The sequence below is a fragment of the Acanthisitta chloris genome, unplaced genomic scaffold (genome assembly GCF_000695815.1).
Source record: "Acanthisitta chloris isolate BGI_N310 unplaced genomic scaffold, ASM69581v1 scaffold24870, whole genome shotgun sequence".
In the NCBI taxonomy this organism is placed as follows: domain Eukaryota; kingdom Metazoa; phylum Chordata; class Aves; order Passeriformes; family Acanthisittidae; genus Acanthisitta; species Acanthisitta chloris.
This window is the reverse complement of record NW_008650274.1, coordinates 33009-49481: the sequence shown is the minus strand read 5'-3', so window position 1 is coordinate 49481 and position 16473 is coordinate 33009. Positions and strand designations below refer to the sequence as shown.

The following is a 16473-nucleotide window of genomic DNA, read 5'->3' as shown; positions in this document are numbered from 1 at the left end:
CCCCCACCCCCAGCCACAACAGCACATTTCTTTCTCCTCAGATGACCCAAATTAAAATCCCCAACTACATCAGTCTCTCTTCTGTGCCAGCTGGAAAGGTAAAAGCTTGATAAAATCATGTCTCAAAGTGACCTGACAGGAACTGGCTCTGTGGGACAGTCAGAGCCAAATTAATACGCCTAATGCCTGAAAATTCCAGTGGGAAATACTGTGAGATAGAAAATAAAACAAAAAAACCCAAGTACCAGAAGTCAGAATGTGCCAAGACTCTTTGGAAGAGAGCAGCATGGTGTGGCACTGCCCTGGAATGGGCTGATCTGCTTAATTCTTGTGAAACCCAAATCCATCCAACAGTCAAGGGGAACAATGAGGAGTAAAAGAGCAACTCTGGGGAGTTTGAGTGTGAATTCATATCTGGCTGAAGCTGCAGTCACAGCCAAATTCCCATTCTCACCTGGACACTCCTGTGGGAGCAGCTCAGAGTGACAGCTACACCTCAAGAGCCCTGAGAGCCCAGCAAAGAGGCACCAACTCCTCTGTTGGGGCTGAAAAGCAACAACCTCATTGTTCTTCTGGTCTGGCTGATCAAAAGGGTCCAGTGAAACTTGTATTTCTGGAATGAAATGTTTATTTAAATATGCAGATGACTTTGTTCCATTGCTACAAGGTCAATATTCGCTTTCAAATGGAAGCACTTTATTTGGTTGAATTCTGTCTCCAGAAATGAAAGGGCAACACCAGAACCTTTTACATTGGCAATGAAATCACAACACTGAGATGCCACCAAAACCTCGAGATCAGTGCTCAAACACACATACACACACATATACAAATAAAAAAAAGTGCTCGACATCATCATGTTAAAATAGAATTTGGCTTCTTTTAGGTCTTTTGGACATTTTCAGGCAGGAAAACAAAAACCAAAGAACAATATGCATCAAACTAAATGAACTTCTGAAAAATACTCAGCATTAAACACAACTTTTGAGTATCAGTAAATATGTTTCTTCTCTATTTACAGGTGTTAAGAAAGGGCATTAGAGACTTTTGCTGGGGATGATGAGATTTTGGAGGATGCACAGTCCACGCTGCTGGGCAAGATTAGTAAATCCAAGCAGAGTTTTTATAAACCAGTCACATATTTTAGTTCTTCAGCGTTTGCCAAAGGTAAATGCTACAAAAATTCCTCATTCCTTACCCTGAATAATGGCAGCAGAACAATGTGTGGAGGCTGTGACACGGGACTGTCACTGGGTTTTTAGGAAGGTTTAACATCCAGGATTTTGGGAACTTAGTTGCCAAGTTTATAAAAACTCCATTCCTGGTCTTTCAAGAGAAGTTTGGGAGTCCCTCAGTCAGCTAAAGCTAATGCTCCTTCTACAGTGCCATTCAGTAACACAGACATTGCATTTGTTCCAACGTTCCACAGAGGCTGACAATAATATACTGTCCACCCAGGTTAAATATAGAAAAAAGCAAACTTGGATCTAATTTATACAGAGATGGCACAACAATAGGTGAAAATTAACTCTTCTCAGCTGCTGATTCAACAGTGCATTGGACACGAGAATAACAACACCGCAGCTAAAAGTACTGTAAGGTTAGTTTTGCTCAACCCCTTAGATCCCCTGACAGATGGAGGCCACAAAGCCTCTGCACAAATCTCTGCACGAGGCCACAGGTGCCACCTGTGTGGATCCCATTCTGCTCTTGGATCTGAACAGCTCAGTGACCACAGTAGCAGCAATAAGGATGTGATTCAATGGATTATGACCCATTATGAACAGCCTTGGCATTGGTGTTGCCTGTACTCAGCACAGGCTCTGGAGCCACTTGGGTTGGATTAAACCACAAACCTTTTGCTGGTTGATGCTGGAAGGTATTAAGCACCATCAGACAACAGCTACAGGATGAACTGTAGCACCAAGGGACTTTGTGCTAGTAAAAACAAAGGTTGGTATCTTGAATGGAGAGAAAGGGACAGAGTTATGAACACAACACGTAACTCAAGTCAAAAAGGACTTCATCCTGCATGGAGATAGCCCAGGCCACCCCCAGCACGGAGAGTCTGTGATCCTGGGACATGTTTCTATGTGCTGACCCCACACCACAGCACAGCAGGCAGCAAAACAGCACTGGTAACCCTGAGAGGTTTCATTTTAGGGTCACTGCCCAGAGTGGCTTTGATGTAAAATATCTCCACTCGTGTGGAGTTCACACAATGTGCTGAAGTTGAATTAGAGCCAGTGGATTCCTCCAAAGGATGTGTCGATCCAGGAATAAATTCAGCCCTCAGGAGCTGTTTGGTGGTAGGTGACTCTTCTGGGGCTCAAACATGTCCAAGATGACTGTAAAACCCAAGCAATGGTAACGACTGAAGGGAAACCAAGTTACAACACAGAAGTTTAGAGAGCAATTGAGCCTTTCTGAGGCAGACGAGGTCCAGATCGTGTGATACTTGGAGACACTGCAGCTCTCTCCCCACTGTGTGACATGATAAAGTGCAGCATCACTTATCATCCTACTTCTGCTTCAAACCAAACCACGTGAGAACAAGGTGGTCACAATTCCTGTCTGGCTGCTGTGTCCAGGTCCAGTCCACGACAAGGTAGGAGAAGGAAATAGTGTGGTTTCTGTATTTTTTTTCCCCCTTTTATTTATCTAAAATAACTCTGTTACTCAAAACCTTAACTGATGAGAACGCACAGGAGGTCATGCAAAAAACCAAAACAAAACAAAAGAAAAAAAAAAAGAGAAGGCAGGTCTGAAATGCTGCAAAACAAACAAACCAACAAAAGAGAACTGCAAAGAGATTAACCACGAGCCACAATGTAAGGTGACCCTGAGGAAGGTGGGCGCAGGCAAGGCAACAGGGCGAGCATGCAGGCTGAAACCAGAGCCAAACAGAGGCCTGTGGCCAGCAACGTGGGGCTTCACACCAAAATGCCAGAGTCTGTGTCTGTGTGTGCCTGTGTGTGCCAGAGGGAGAGCAGGGAGAGCCAGAGGAGGGGCAGAGAACCAGCAGGGAGACAAGTACATACATGAGCTCGCAGGATTTCAGGAAACAGCAAGGGCAGAGGGGTTTACTACTTGGAATGAGCATCAGCCTAGATTTAAAGGGGAAAAAAATAATAAAGGCTGACAAGTATTAGTGACCTTTTGGGGGAAGCAGAATATTGAATAATGCATGTAGGATCAAGTTGAGTATCTGCAAATTCAGAGCCCAGTCCAGCTGCTGTACCACTGGTCCCAGGGGAGGTTTTCCAGGGGGATACACCTCTCCCTTTCACGCTCTCTGATGAGAATTCCTGCAGGATTAGCACTAAAGGCACTGTGTGAAATGCTGATGGACCAGTGTGTACATTCAGATGGACTGAGGGACAGGGGGGACAGAAGACAGACCAGAACATGCTTAGGACTCTCCAGCTGCTCTCTGCATCCAGGGGCAGCCAGTGGTTCTCTGACAGAAGTTGGGAGGAATGGGGTGGGGGAAGGTGTGGGTTATGAGTGACAGAAGGACTGTGCAGCTGGCAGAAGAATGGGAAAGGCTGATAAGGTGATCCAAGCCACAAGTAGCATGCCATGGAAAAGAGCAAGCGACTGAATGGTACTGGGATGAAATTTATGTTTGAATTTTTCAAGTGGGAACTCCAGACAAGACTGGGAGTATGGCTTTCCATGGGAGTGTTTTAACTGCCTGCAGGGTAAACAGACCATTTTGTTTCTCCTTCTGTGACAAGCTCGCCCCGAGGTTCTTGCACCAGCACAAACACCTTTAGGAATCTAAAACATAAGAAAGACAAAAAGAAAGAGACTGGATTAGAAAGAGGTTGGGGAAAATGGGATCCCTCAAGAGCAGCACTGCCTGCAGGAGGTTAAAGGAAAGAGCATCCAAGCATCTACAAGGTTGCAGGGGGTTAAGGAGGGCTCCTAATTCAACCAGCAATCCTTCACCCTCAGCCCTCCCTCCAGCCTGGGGATGAGCATCACTGGGAGAAGGATGTAAAACTCAGGAGCAGCAACTACAGCAGGACCTACAGCACCTACTTGTGTCCCTGAGAGAACAGATCACTTGTTCATTTACAGTGAGTTCTCCTGTGCAGACTGAATGTGTCAGGTGGCAGCTCCAGAGACCATCCCTGACACTGAACAACACCAGGAAGCTAAAACACAGAATGTGCAGAGGAATCCAGAGCTCTCCTTTCCCTCACAGGCTGCAGAGACCTGTTGTTCTCAGGGAGGCCCAGGAACACACAGCTCAGTGACCCAAGCTGAGCCTCCAAACCTGTTCTCTGTCCATCCCTGTACCCACAGACTTCTGGCTCAGGTCAAGTTTTTCCCATGGCCAAGTGAAGCTACAATCCAGGAATGTGATTTGGCCCAAACTGCTGTATCTAAGGGAATACAGGATGAGTCCAAACTTTCCTTGCATTTGAGAGAACACAAGAACCTTCCCATCTCCTTTGCACCCACTTCATAAAAAAACCCAGCACTGAAATACAGAACAAAAAGGTTTTCACAGAGCCACAACACAATAGTTTTCCTTAACAGGGATTGCATTTGTATGCAGTGTGGGAAGCAGCTCTGAGCCCTTTGCTAGTGAAGTTCAACATCACTACTTTTTGCCATTTGCTAGTAAATTTTCATTAAAAATAAACCACCCAACAAACAAAACCTCACAGGAATGAGAAAATAGAATGTTTATTAGAAGAAGACACCATGGTACATCGAGCTATAAAGAGATTCCTGACAGAGGATGATTCTTTCAAAAATAAGGATAGAAACCAAACAACCACACTGGCCAGATTTAACAAACCTTAACACACAACAGCAGTTTCTATGTGAGTCCAACCAGGTGCAGGCAGCAAAACACTTAGCAACACAAGAGGGACTGAGTAGTTACCAAAAACAAGTGGGTTAAGCAGAACAGCCTATAAACCCATTTATATTTATACATATATAAAAGGATAAAAACAATCCAAATTCAAGTAACTTTAGTTTTTAAGTTATGTTATATACAGGGTTGGGTTTTTTTTTTAATCCTGGGAGAACTAAGGGCATGTATTCAACAGAAGGGTTTAAAAAAAGCCACAGTCCAGTTTGTAATTACCATTTCCTAAATAATTTGGCAAGCATTAAATAATCAGATATATCCTAGATAAAAAGTGCATCAGCATGGTTAACTTTTACCTATTCATTTACAGAAGTCAAGGCTCTGCAGGATGGTTAGGGCACACAGCAGAGCTGCAGCACTGGGAATGCCAGAGCTGTCTGTAAGGATTCATGGATATCATCAGAGGTGAGGGGGAACAGACCCACAGCAGCCAAGAAGCCAAAATGCTTCTTACCCATGGCTCCAAATTAGCTTTCACCATGGAGTTTAACTTCCCAAACCAGCCTTTAATTCCTTGCATGGCACCCAGCCAGCCAAGCTTTCTGCTGGAAGTGGCATTTTTGCTGGGTGCAATGCAGAGTTTACACAAAGCTGGTTATTCCATGCAGGTTTTTGGGGTATTACACGAGTTCACAGCATCCCTCAGTGAAAGACAGTTTTGTTCCCAAGAGGATGATGAGGTACCATAAGTCAGTAACCACAGGATGGTCAGTCTTGAGCAGAAAGGCCCAACTAGCTCTGTCTTTGACAGTTCTCAGCACCAGACACCCAACAGGCACAGAAAAGCCCTGCTAGATGCTACACCAAGGTGTGCACGTAATAGTTTCCTGCACGAGCCACAGTGAGAACAAACCCTGTGGCTCTTGTTTCTAGGCAGAAGGACAAGAATGTTGTTTACACTAACTGGACACAGTTGGGCCATCACTTTCCTCTGCTGTGATGCACATGGACATTTCAGAGGCGACCTGACACATGCAGCTGAGTGACTGGTACCTAACAGAGTCTTTCATTGATGGAGATATGACATGTGCATTCATCTCTTCTAAAGAAAACCTTCTGACATAGAGCTCTTACAACAACCGTAGCAGCAAACCAGGAGAATAAAGGGTGGACAGGCCTATGCAAACCTACTCAGAGATTTTCTGAAGTGGTTTGTACACATCTGAAAAAAAAAAAAAAGCAAAACAAGATAGACATTACTGTTCTTTTTGTGACAGGGTTTGCCAACACCCTCTGACAGGAGGTACCACTGTTACCAACAGCACTCACACAGGTACCTGCAGAGGTACACAGACCTCAAAGATGACAGTCAGGAGGACAACTAGAGCACACAACTTACCTGTCCTGCTCAGCTCAGTTTGGCAGCAGAGCCCTGACAGCACAGGCTTCAGCTGACTGAAAAAACAGCTTCTCACAGAGCATTTAGCAGCTGCATTTCTCAGGCAGAGCTGCCTCAGGCTCACGGCACAGGCACAACATGGCCAGGCAGGTAACACTGAGCCAGGACTGATTCTGCTGGCTGGGAAAGTCACTGGGAGCTGCTGGGAGCTCCCACCCTTCTGCAACCAATCTTTAGCTGCTCAAGCTTCTTTCCAGAAACAGAATCACTAAAGTTTGTAAATGCTTTAGTATTTACACTGCTATTTCCAGGAATGTCATTGCTTCTATTTCCAGGACTGAATCAAGTCAAATCTACTAACACAATAAAAATGAGAAATTTGCAGCTTCCAAAAAAGTTTGTAGCACACAGCAGCACTTCCCTCAATCTTTATGCTGTATTCTATGAAAAGTTCTCTTTTAGCTTTTCCTTTTAACTAGAGAAATAAAAGAGGTAAACATTATAGTTCCTATACATTAGATATTCACAGATACTTTGGATCCTAAATTCCAGCAAAATGAATTGAAAAACTGATCTGAAAAACCTCCATTGTGGCTACAGCTTCACTCCCAGCACAGTTTGCATTTTTACTGCAGTGGCAGGTGCTCATGGCAGGGGTTGGAGTGAGATGGTCTTTAAGATCCCTTCCAACCCAAACCAGGCTGTGATTTGCCATCATTCAGCACCATCCTGTAACTCACAGAACACCACTAATGTGCTCTCATGATCTTCTGGCTGGGATATGCCCTGCTACAGCCTCTCCAGAGGGGGATGGACAACTTCCCTAGTTCAGCCAGGGTTTCCCACCCACCCAGAGACCTGATTTGCTTTGCTTCCCTTCCCACTCAACCTGCTGCCCTGCCCATGACAAGGTGATCTGCTCTAAGTCCCAGGCTGTGTGTCCAAGGGCAGCAAAGCCTCACTTGGTGCTCCAAACAGCTACGACACCACACCAGAGCTGCTGTTCCACACAGCCTACACTGCTGAACAACAAATCTGCCAGCGGAACATCAACACTGCTTTCAACTATTGCCACACACCAAGCAGCAGGTCCCTCTCCACAGGAGAGAACACAGGAATACAAGATGGGATCTCCCACTCTGCTTCCTGCCTTGTTCTGGCTATGGAGGAGAACAGACAATCCACATTCCTCTTTCTAAGGTTAATAAAAACCAACAGAGGGCTGAGTTTTTTGCACCCATTTTGCATCAGAACTGACCCTGTGTTTGCCAACACGAACATAAGTCTCCTGTATTATGGCAAAATAAAACAAGGCCCAGACTTTCACCTGCAGCAGACAAGGCACCAAACACCAAAAACACCACCACGAATTGCTGGAGTTGGATACAGACACAGTCCTACTCCTCTCTTCCCACTGTCCATAAATCCAAAAGAGAATGTTCTGTTTCCTTTTGACTTGGATGAGGCAGCTTGTTTCACACCAAGAACTCTAAGGTCTGGGGAACACAAGAGGAATCTGAAGGATTAAATAACTGAATGAACACAAATGACTTAACACTGGAGCTCTAACACATCCTGATTTGAAACAGGACTAAAATCTTTTGATTTCTCAGTGTATCTCATTCCCAGGTGTTCAGTGCTGGCATTTGTTCCAGCCAGGACTGCCAGGCAGCAGTTTTCTTACACAACACAACTATTTAGGAGGAGTTAAAAGCAACAAAGACACAGCAGCTTGTGGAGTCCAAACTCTGAATGTCTCCATTGATCTCGTGTGAGCAAGAGATTAAACCATTAGTTCTGGTCATCTGAAACAGCAAATACATCTTCTGAAATGTAGCAAGGTAGGAAAGGACAGAAGAGCTTTCTGAATGTTTTACCCATTTATCAAGGACCACAGAGTGCTGTGCAGAGAGGTTTTGGCAAGATCTCTCCTTCCCTTTCCACACACACTAAATGGCAACCACGGTGCAATCCAAAAGGTCTCCAGAACACAACAAGGCTCTGAAAAGCTCTCACACAGACACAAAGCAGCAGTCTAAGTGTTTCCTACATAAAGTTCCATGGAATGAGGCTGGGAAAAACAGCTGACTCATGTGTCTCAGATGCCACCTGGATATCTGAAGAGAGCCTGTATCATCCCAAATGGCTTTGTGCTTCCTGCACTAAGCTGGGCATGCCATGGCAGTGACAGTTGAGCAAACACTGTCCAGCAAAGGCTGCATTTCCCCTCTGGCTGCACAGTCCCCCACACTACCCTTCTCTGAGCAATAAAAGCAGGTTTTGCAGTACAGCAAGCCACAGTTAGTCCATGTACAGAATAATGCACTTGCTGGCATTGTACAGACTTTTTAAAGGCTCCATCTGCAACACAGAGCAGCTTCAGGGTTGGGTATCTCTGTGAAAGCAAATAAAATAATCATAATAATAATAGTATTAAATATAGGTCATAGCACCTTTGGCATTTTTGTCCAAATAGACTTCAACATACGACGTGGGGACATAACCCTCCTCATCTTCGTTCCTTCGGATTCGTGTCCACCCATCACCTTTGTCTTCCTCTATTACATAGAGCAACTCTCCTTCTGCTACAGAAATTGTTCCTTCATTCTGACCTGAAAGACACAGTAACAAAGACTTTAGGCTGTCCTGCACAGCAGGAACCATAGAGGCACTGCAGGGTGCTCAGGGCACCCTTGGACCATGCACAGACACAACCTTCATTGCATCACTGACAGTAAAAACAGGAGCACATGATTCTGGAGTCAACAGTGTGTACACTAAGAACCAGATAAATGTGATCATGACACCAGAGATTTGGTTTTCTCTTGCAAAGTCCCTGTGTAACAGGAGACAAACCATTTAGTGCCTCTCTACAAACAGAATCATGTCAAAGTCTCACTTGCCCTTTGGCTATTTGCACTGCAGGGATTAGATGAAGGTTTCCCATTTGTTCTTGGCATATGAACTAAAAAGATCAGACAAGTGAAAGGAGAGCAAGGTTTGAGTGATACCTTCAAATGTGTAGAGTGCTTTACATGTTCCTATGGTGGGTAGTGGTTCTTCATCATCAAATTCATCGTCAAAGTCTGTTGCAGGTACTTTCATCTCAGTCTCCTGACTCTGCTCTTCTGTGTAACTGCCATCTGGGCTGCTCAAGAGAGGAAAAACACAGCAACTATAGCAACTGACCTCAGCAGCAGAGAGAACCACTTGGTTACCAGGCACTTCATGCAAAGGGAGCAACTGCAGCTGGAGCAGCTCAGTGATTCCAAAGAATGCTCAGAACTGGCTGTGGCACTGGATGGGTGAGACCTGTCATTTTCCCCCATTAAAAGCTGTAAAAAATGCACTACCTCACTTGCCTTCACAGCAATGAGCTTGGGGCTATCACACAGTTCATCACACCCAGAAAAGCAGCCCTTAAGTTGGGATCTTGCACATGGTAAAATCAATACTAAAAACATTTGTGAGTGCCTGCAGTGAGGCTGCTTAAGGAACAAGTTGTGAGCACTGCAGAGCTGCAGCTCTCCCAGTCAATAGGCTGAGGGAAGCAGGTCCAGCTGCCCTCTCTGTACAGATACTGTACCTCTCCCGGTCCTGGGCACAGCTGTTCACTGCTGACTGGCTCTGGGCCTCGTACAGGCTGCTCTGGCGCCGATGCTGCTCGGTCCGCGCGGGCAACCTGCCCTCCACCTCTGCCAGCCAGCCCTGCCAGGGAGAGACAACACTTGTACTCTGCTCTGCCACGTCTGACTGTCAGACTACAGAACTAAAAACAGCCTGCAAACATATATCTGTTTTCTTTCAGGTGGCAGCTGTCAGGGGAATAGATTCTGGAGTTGAAGTGTATATAAAATCTATTAGCTTTGCTGAAAACTTCACTACTTTTTGACACTGGGTGCTGAAAATGTCATGACCCAGAGAAGCAGTTAACATCAGCTGTCAGGAGATGTTGCTGCTCTAGTCACAATCAAGTAAAAAGGTGTGTGGCAGCTTAGAGTAGTCTCAGTAACACCAGAGACAATGCAACCTCAGCGACTGTTGAATGCACCAGAACTGAAGCTGAGGAGAATGAAAGAGTCACTGACTTCAAACAGGTAAGAAGGCAATGGATAGTAAAGCCACAACTGTTAAGAAACATCTGAAATTAATGGGTTGTATCTGTTTGTGTGCAGAGTAGCAGGGAGAGTGAAGTCTCTTCTCAGCCCTATAATCCTTCTCATGTGACCATAATGGCTCTATATATTCCAAACACTCCTCCTGCTCTTGACATTTTATATTGCTGAGAAGCTTCCTGTTCATGGCAGACTATCCCTCAAAACATATTTCACCTGATGGCTTCTGTCTTCCTGCTAGTCTCTAAATGGTGCTTTGCATTTATGTCACACTGATTTCCCACAGACATCTGTAACATGATGCTTCCGTTTATTTAATTAATTAAATAAGCATCTGAACCTCTCTGGGCAGTCCAGAGAGCACTACATTTGCCCTTCTCTTATCCTCCACTTAGCACAGTTTGCTTTCTGAGGCAAATTAAACTGTGGGCTGACAGTCACAGGAGATGGTGCATGTTTATCTCACACACAGAGGCTCGAAGATCCCAATTAATGTAAGTGCTCAAGTAGCACTTAACCACACACTGTAAGAAAGTGCATCAACACATCTGGAAAAGTCATGAAGCACCTGTTCAGGCCTGAGCATATGCTAAGCTGCTTCTGACTGAAATGTCTCTTCTCATACCTCAAACTTCTGAACTTCTAATCGTAGTTTTTCAATGTTCTGGCCAAGTTCTGCTAGCCTGTGGTCCACACTCGCTGCATCTCCCATCTGGGGGTTCTTGATATACACATCTTTCATCTTTGTTAAGGCATCTCTGAGAGGCAGAAGGAAAATAAAACATGTTAGTGCAGCTGGGGACAAATCCTCTTCCCTAAATGAGGGCAAATGAAAGGATAATAAACTACTACGTCTTTACTTTGAGGCTTAACCTAAGCTGTTGCAAAGGGAACTGAGAACACCAGACGAGGATTTTCCCCTGTACAGAACACCAGTGATTAACAAAAACCAGTAAAATCACTTGCTAGAAGAGAATTTATACTGTCAGAGATGAAAAACAATAAGTTACCTACAGAGTGAGAAGATATTTGGTACTGACTTTTAGCCTGATGTGTTCTTTTATGTAGTACTACAATATCTACTTGCTAACCCTGGGGAACATAATGATAGTAATCATCATTACCTTGCAATCATTGCAATGAATGAGAGCTACAACTTTCTAGGTGAGTATCATCCCAATTTTTGGGGCACAGTTGCATCATAATGATCCATCATGGGCTGACCTCCAGTTGAGAAACTGGAACAAAGACGTATGGCTGTATCAATAACAGAAATGCAGTGCTAACCAGAAATTCTCACCCTGCCTGTTGCAGTTTGTCTTTAGCAACCCAAATGATTTGTAAGATATTTATTTCACACTGCTGCCAGTGAAGCTGACTCCAGATGGTTTGTGTTTGTCATAGGGCAGTGACAAACAGCCCTTGGGCTGTGCAATGTGACCCTGCATCCTGCCAAGTCCCACAGCATCTTCACTCGGCCCCTTCTGGGGGCTGTTCTGTATCTGCCCTGATGCTAGGCTCCCAGGGTTTCACAGATGTTACCTTTGAGGCCTGCTAGGATGGATGTGGTGCCACAAGGCCAGGATTAATGTGCTGCCTGCCCTGATGAGCTCCCAGTGACAGCAGTGAGCTGCCTCTGACCCACGTCACACTGAGGCTGAGCTCACAGGAAAGTTATCTGATTATGGACATTTCAGAGCTGAGAGAAAGGTGGAATTATGAGCTGATTTCCTGTATTACTGGCACAACTATTCAGCTTTTCTCTAGGCATTAGCTGGGGGGAGGAAAGGTTAATGCAAGTCCCACGACTCAAGTTAACACTCTTTATATTATCCAGTTTCCCACCAAACTCTTGACAATTGCAATCCTGTGCCTGGTTTTGCTTTGTGAGCATGGAAAATGGGAAAAAGTGTGGGTGGCAAGGAAGTGGGATTGCTCTGTGCCTGAAGCCCTAGGGGACACTATTGCAAACATATGAGTCACAATTATTACTGGTTAACTCTTATTTAACTGCTGGGGCCACTTGCTCAATCATAGACTTTCTTTACTTCAACTTAACTTCATTCTGCTGATTTCAAACCTGATTCTAGCACTGGGTTACCTCAATAAATACAGAGCAGAGAGAAATCTGTACAGAGACAAACCTTAAGTTACCACAGAGGAAACAAACAAAGCAATGAGAAATCAGATCACCACATGCAGTTTTCCTTTCTTATTCATGACATAAAATATCAATAGGAAATTTTGGGTTAGTAGGTTTAAAGCAAGATCACAGTACAGTTGTACAAATGCAAAGCAGCACTTAGGGATATACTAGTCTTGAAATCCTTCAGGGAAGGAAACTTCTGCCTCCTGCAAACAAAACATGCTGAATCTTTAATGCCACTGCAGAATGTGAACAAACACAAAGCACAATACAGGCTGCCAGAATCAATTAAAAGTGTGTAACTAAAATAGCCTTATTTTCAACCAGAATGATAGATACAGGCTTGTACAAAAAGCATCCACAGAAGCACAGGAGTAATTATCCTCCTGCTTCCAGGAAATCTAAGCTACAGGTCAGAGAGACTTCAGTTACACACTCAAGACTTTGAGCTTTGGTCCATCTTATGCTGTGAACAGCCTCTCCATGTCCAGCAGGAGCTCTGCTCAGTGTTGGGAGGTCTGTGCTTGTACCTTTGACCAAAGCTGCATTGACATCCTGTTCTTTCCTAAAAACTCCCTCACGAACAGCTCACAGCAAGAAACAACATCAGTACACCTAACAGTAATCTTTGGCTTTTCCCTTTCCAAAACCCCAAAAGCAGCTCCAGAAAGTAGGAAAGGCTGTCTCCAATGGTTACACTTCTATTGGTTCCAGCCTTAGGCCAGGATCTTCTCTTCTCATGATTCCAAAGGCAAGGTGTGTATTACACTAAAGTGGGAGAATGGAATAAACAGAAAGGCAACTTTTGCCCCAGCTCTGACCTACATCAGCCAAAATGAAATCGCTGGTTTCAGAATCTGAGCTGTGGTGATCCTTGCACTGCTCAGCTGTTTTTAGCCATATCTAACCTCTGGTTCTTTTCTTGAAACAGCACATTAACCAACCCTAGAACCTTGTTCTTAATTGCTCATTCTGCTATTTTAGCTCTGTCCTGTATAAAACTATCTAGTTCATTTTTCACTGCAAAGCTTTGACTCACCTTTGATCTAACTCCTTCTGAATGTCCTTGTTTAGTTCATCGACCTTCTGCTGAAGCTTCTTCCTTCTCTGCTCAGGTGGGAGATTGCTGAAGTCTTCTGGGCCTGCTCCCTGCACAGAGTGGAATGGGGAGGGAGGGGGGATAAGGAAAAAAAATTAGTATTCAGAGTCTGAAAGGATCCTTTGGGATTGCATTCTGAAAACAGCTCACAAACACCTGTGCAAAATCACCATGGTCTGAAGCACTGTTAGCATCTGTGCTACGTGTCAGACAGACATCAATCCCTGAATGGTCAGGAATCTGCACGTCCTACAAACAATCCCAGGACCACATCCTGCTTCCACACCTGTGCCTAATGGGAATCACCAACTGGAGACTGCCAGAATTCAATGGCAAAGCTGAGGAACTATTTTTATCTACGGTTATAATCACATTTTAATTAACTGAGCTCCCTTCTCATGGAAAGCTGATCTTTCCTACCTTCCTTCACCTGCTACAGACAGCATTCCCATAAAAGCAGCTCTTGGCTTTTACCCCTGGGTCACAGTTGCACTTCTCCTGTGCATTTCTAACTGCTGGCTGGCTCTGCACAGAGTGCTGGTCCAACACAGAAAATTTATGCCAGGGCTCTCCTGACCACACCAAGCTAACAGAAGCACTTGCCACTGGATTCTGCAATTTAAAAACATGCTGCTTACTTTCCTGCATCTCTATGTCAAAGTACCTCAATTTTTCCTCTCTCACTTAGACTAGCATAAAAATCAGGAGTTATATGAAACCACAGAATAAATCAACTTGAAATCATAACTGAAGGAAAAAAAGTGTGAATACCACAGCGGTTACCTTTGTGTGATTCTGCTTGAAAACCCTTTTCTGCCTTCACACTGCTATGCCTCCTCTTGATTGCCTCAATTTGATACAGCAGATAGATGACACATAAAATACATCCACACTATTTTGTTCACAGTAACACCTGTCTGTGTTTTGCCAGAAGGCAAGAACAGTTTGGGTGGACTATACTGAACATACATCAATGCTAACTAGTTGCACCACAAGAGGAATGATGTTCTTGTACAAAAGCCTGAATTTGGACAGGTTTTTCTTGTTTGGGCTTCTGCTCATTCCATGTCCCAATTTTAAAGGGGAATATTGGCCTATAGGAGAAATAAGAGTAAAACACGAAGCAGAATAACCAAATTCAGTGGTCCATCAGCTTCCTGAAAGCTTGTGAGCAGGGCTGGGATATTCATCTTACTAAACCACCAAATTCCTCTCTCTGAGGAGTGTGATTTAGGAGACACTGCCACAGGTGCTGCCCATTAGACCTTGGACTCTGCACTCACTGTGCTCTTTCTTCTGCAGCTGCAGAACAAGCTGTTCAGAAGGAAAGTGTGTGGGTGTCAGAGGGCTGGAGGACAACCACACACAGGTCACCTTGTCCTCTGGGCTGGCCACTGCTAAGCAACACAACAGGTCTGACGAAACTGCTGCAGGACTGATCGTCAGTCAAAGACAGCAAATAAATCTAGTTAAGCCTCGATGAGCTGTGTGATAGTACACTTCAAATTCCATTCATGAGACAATGAGAAAGCAAATTTAAGACAAACAACTAAAGCTGCTGAAACTTTAACCACATGGAGGCCTAGCAGTGCTTACATGACTCTTTGTGCACGAAGGACAGATCTATTTTATTCTTTAATATTTTGCTTGACAGTAACTCCCACATCACATTAGACATGAGAGGGATTCAATCTGTTTTATGGATAACCTACACTAACCATACATATCTTTGTAAGGCAAAAGTATCTGGAAGCAGCTTTGGAAACAAGCAGTTACAGGACAGACTAAACGAGGTATTCTGACATATTCTCCTCAGTTCTAAGCAGGGGAGACAGATCTGCTTGAAATATCTCCAGTTATACATTAGGAGAATGTGATAACTACAGTCAAATCTGGAAAAGCATCTTCTTTTTGATATCATGTTCTTGATTCTTCAACTTGTTCATTCCAAGGCTCTAGGCTGGACTAAAACCAGCAGCTTCAGACCAAAGCATCAGTGTCACAAAGAGCTGCACACCTGAGACTGGGAGGTGATCTACTCTGACTTGATTCTGTGCTCAGTAATTTGCCATCGTAAGGGAAGCTCCAGCTCCTGCTCCAAAAGGGAGAGTCAAGGAGCAGTTTTTGCACATGCTGAGCACATTTCATGCTCTTAAGCAAAACCACACCTGGGCTACCTCTCAAGCTGTGGACATTGCCTATGTTTTCAGAAATGCAGCAGCAGTGGGGGGAGGGAAAGATGTGCTGTTTCTGATGTGCTGTCACAGGATCAGCAGAGCCTGCAGTTACTCAGTTTCCTTGCAAAAAGACACCGAGATTTGGGATACAAATTGTCCCAAGATAACAGCTTGTGACAAAGGGATCAATTTCTGGGCTGAAGATACACACGGGGAGAGCATGAGCTTTATCAGCCCCAGACTTGGCTCTTGCACAGGTAGGATCCAAGAGGAGATTACAACAAGCTGCTTTCCCCACCTGAGGGACACATGGGTCTCAGCCCTCTCTGCACATCTTTCTGATTTCTGCAGTTCTTGGGGCAAGGCCAGGTGAGCTATGTTGGGAGGATTTCTTCCTACATAAAAAGGTTTAGCTCAGCTGCACAAGCACTACAAGCTCAGCTACACAAGCACAACACACCAGCACTGTGACCAGGAAAACAAGTGGAAATCCATGGCATAAATGCCTTGGACTCCCAGGACAGTGGCTTGGCAACAGCCAAAAGGTTTGCAAGCATTCTAGGCACTTCCATCATTTCTCAGACCTACCACAGGCCCTCAGTGAGAAGCAACATTGCTAATGGAGCCCAAGCAAGTCACTATGCTGGCAAGAGCAGCAGCAGGACCCAAAACCTCCACAGCTACCCCAGGCAGCTCTCTCAGC

At 44.7% G+C, this 16473-nt stretch overlaps 1 protein-coding gene across 1 annotated transcript in view; it reads right to left on the bottom strand.

Moving 5' to 3' along the window:
* Positions 1-3139: 3139 nt before the first annotated feature.
* Positions 3140-16473, bottom strand: part of FNBP1 (formin binding protein 1) — a gene marked incomplete at its 5' end in the record, with an annotated part of 45520 nt that continues 32186 nt past the window's right edge. Inside the window, 6 exons of the mRNA XM_009084379.1 lie at positions 3140-3783; positions 8687-8845; positions 9245-9381; positions 9820-9941; positions 10974-11106; positions 13534-13643. Of these exons, the coding sequence (XP_009082627.1) occupies positions 3776-3783; positions 8687-8845; positions 9245-9381; positions 9820-9941; positions 10974-11106; positions 13534-13643 (669 nt within the window). The remainder of the gene's footprint in view (positions 3784-8686; positions 8846-9244; positions 9382-9819; positions 9942-10973; positions 11107-13533; positions 13644-16473) is intronic.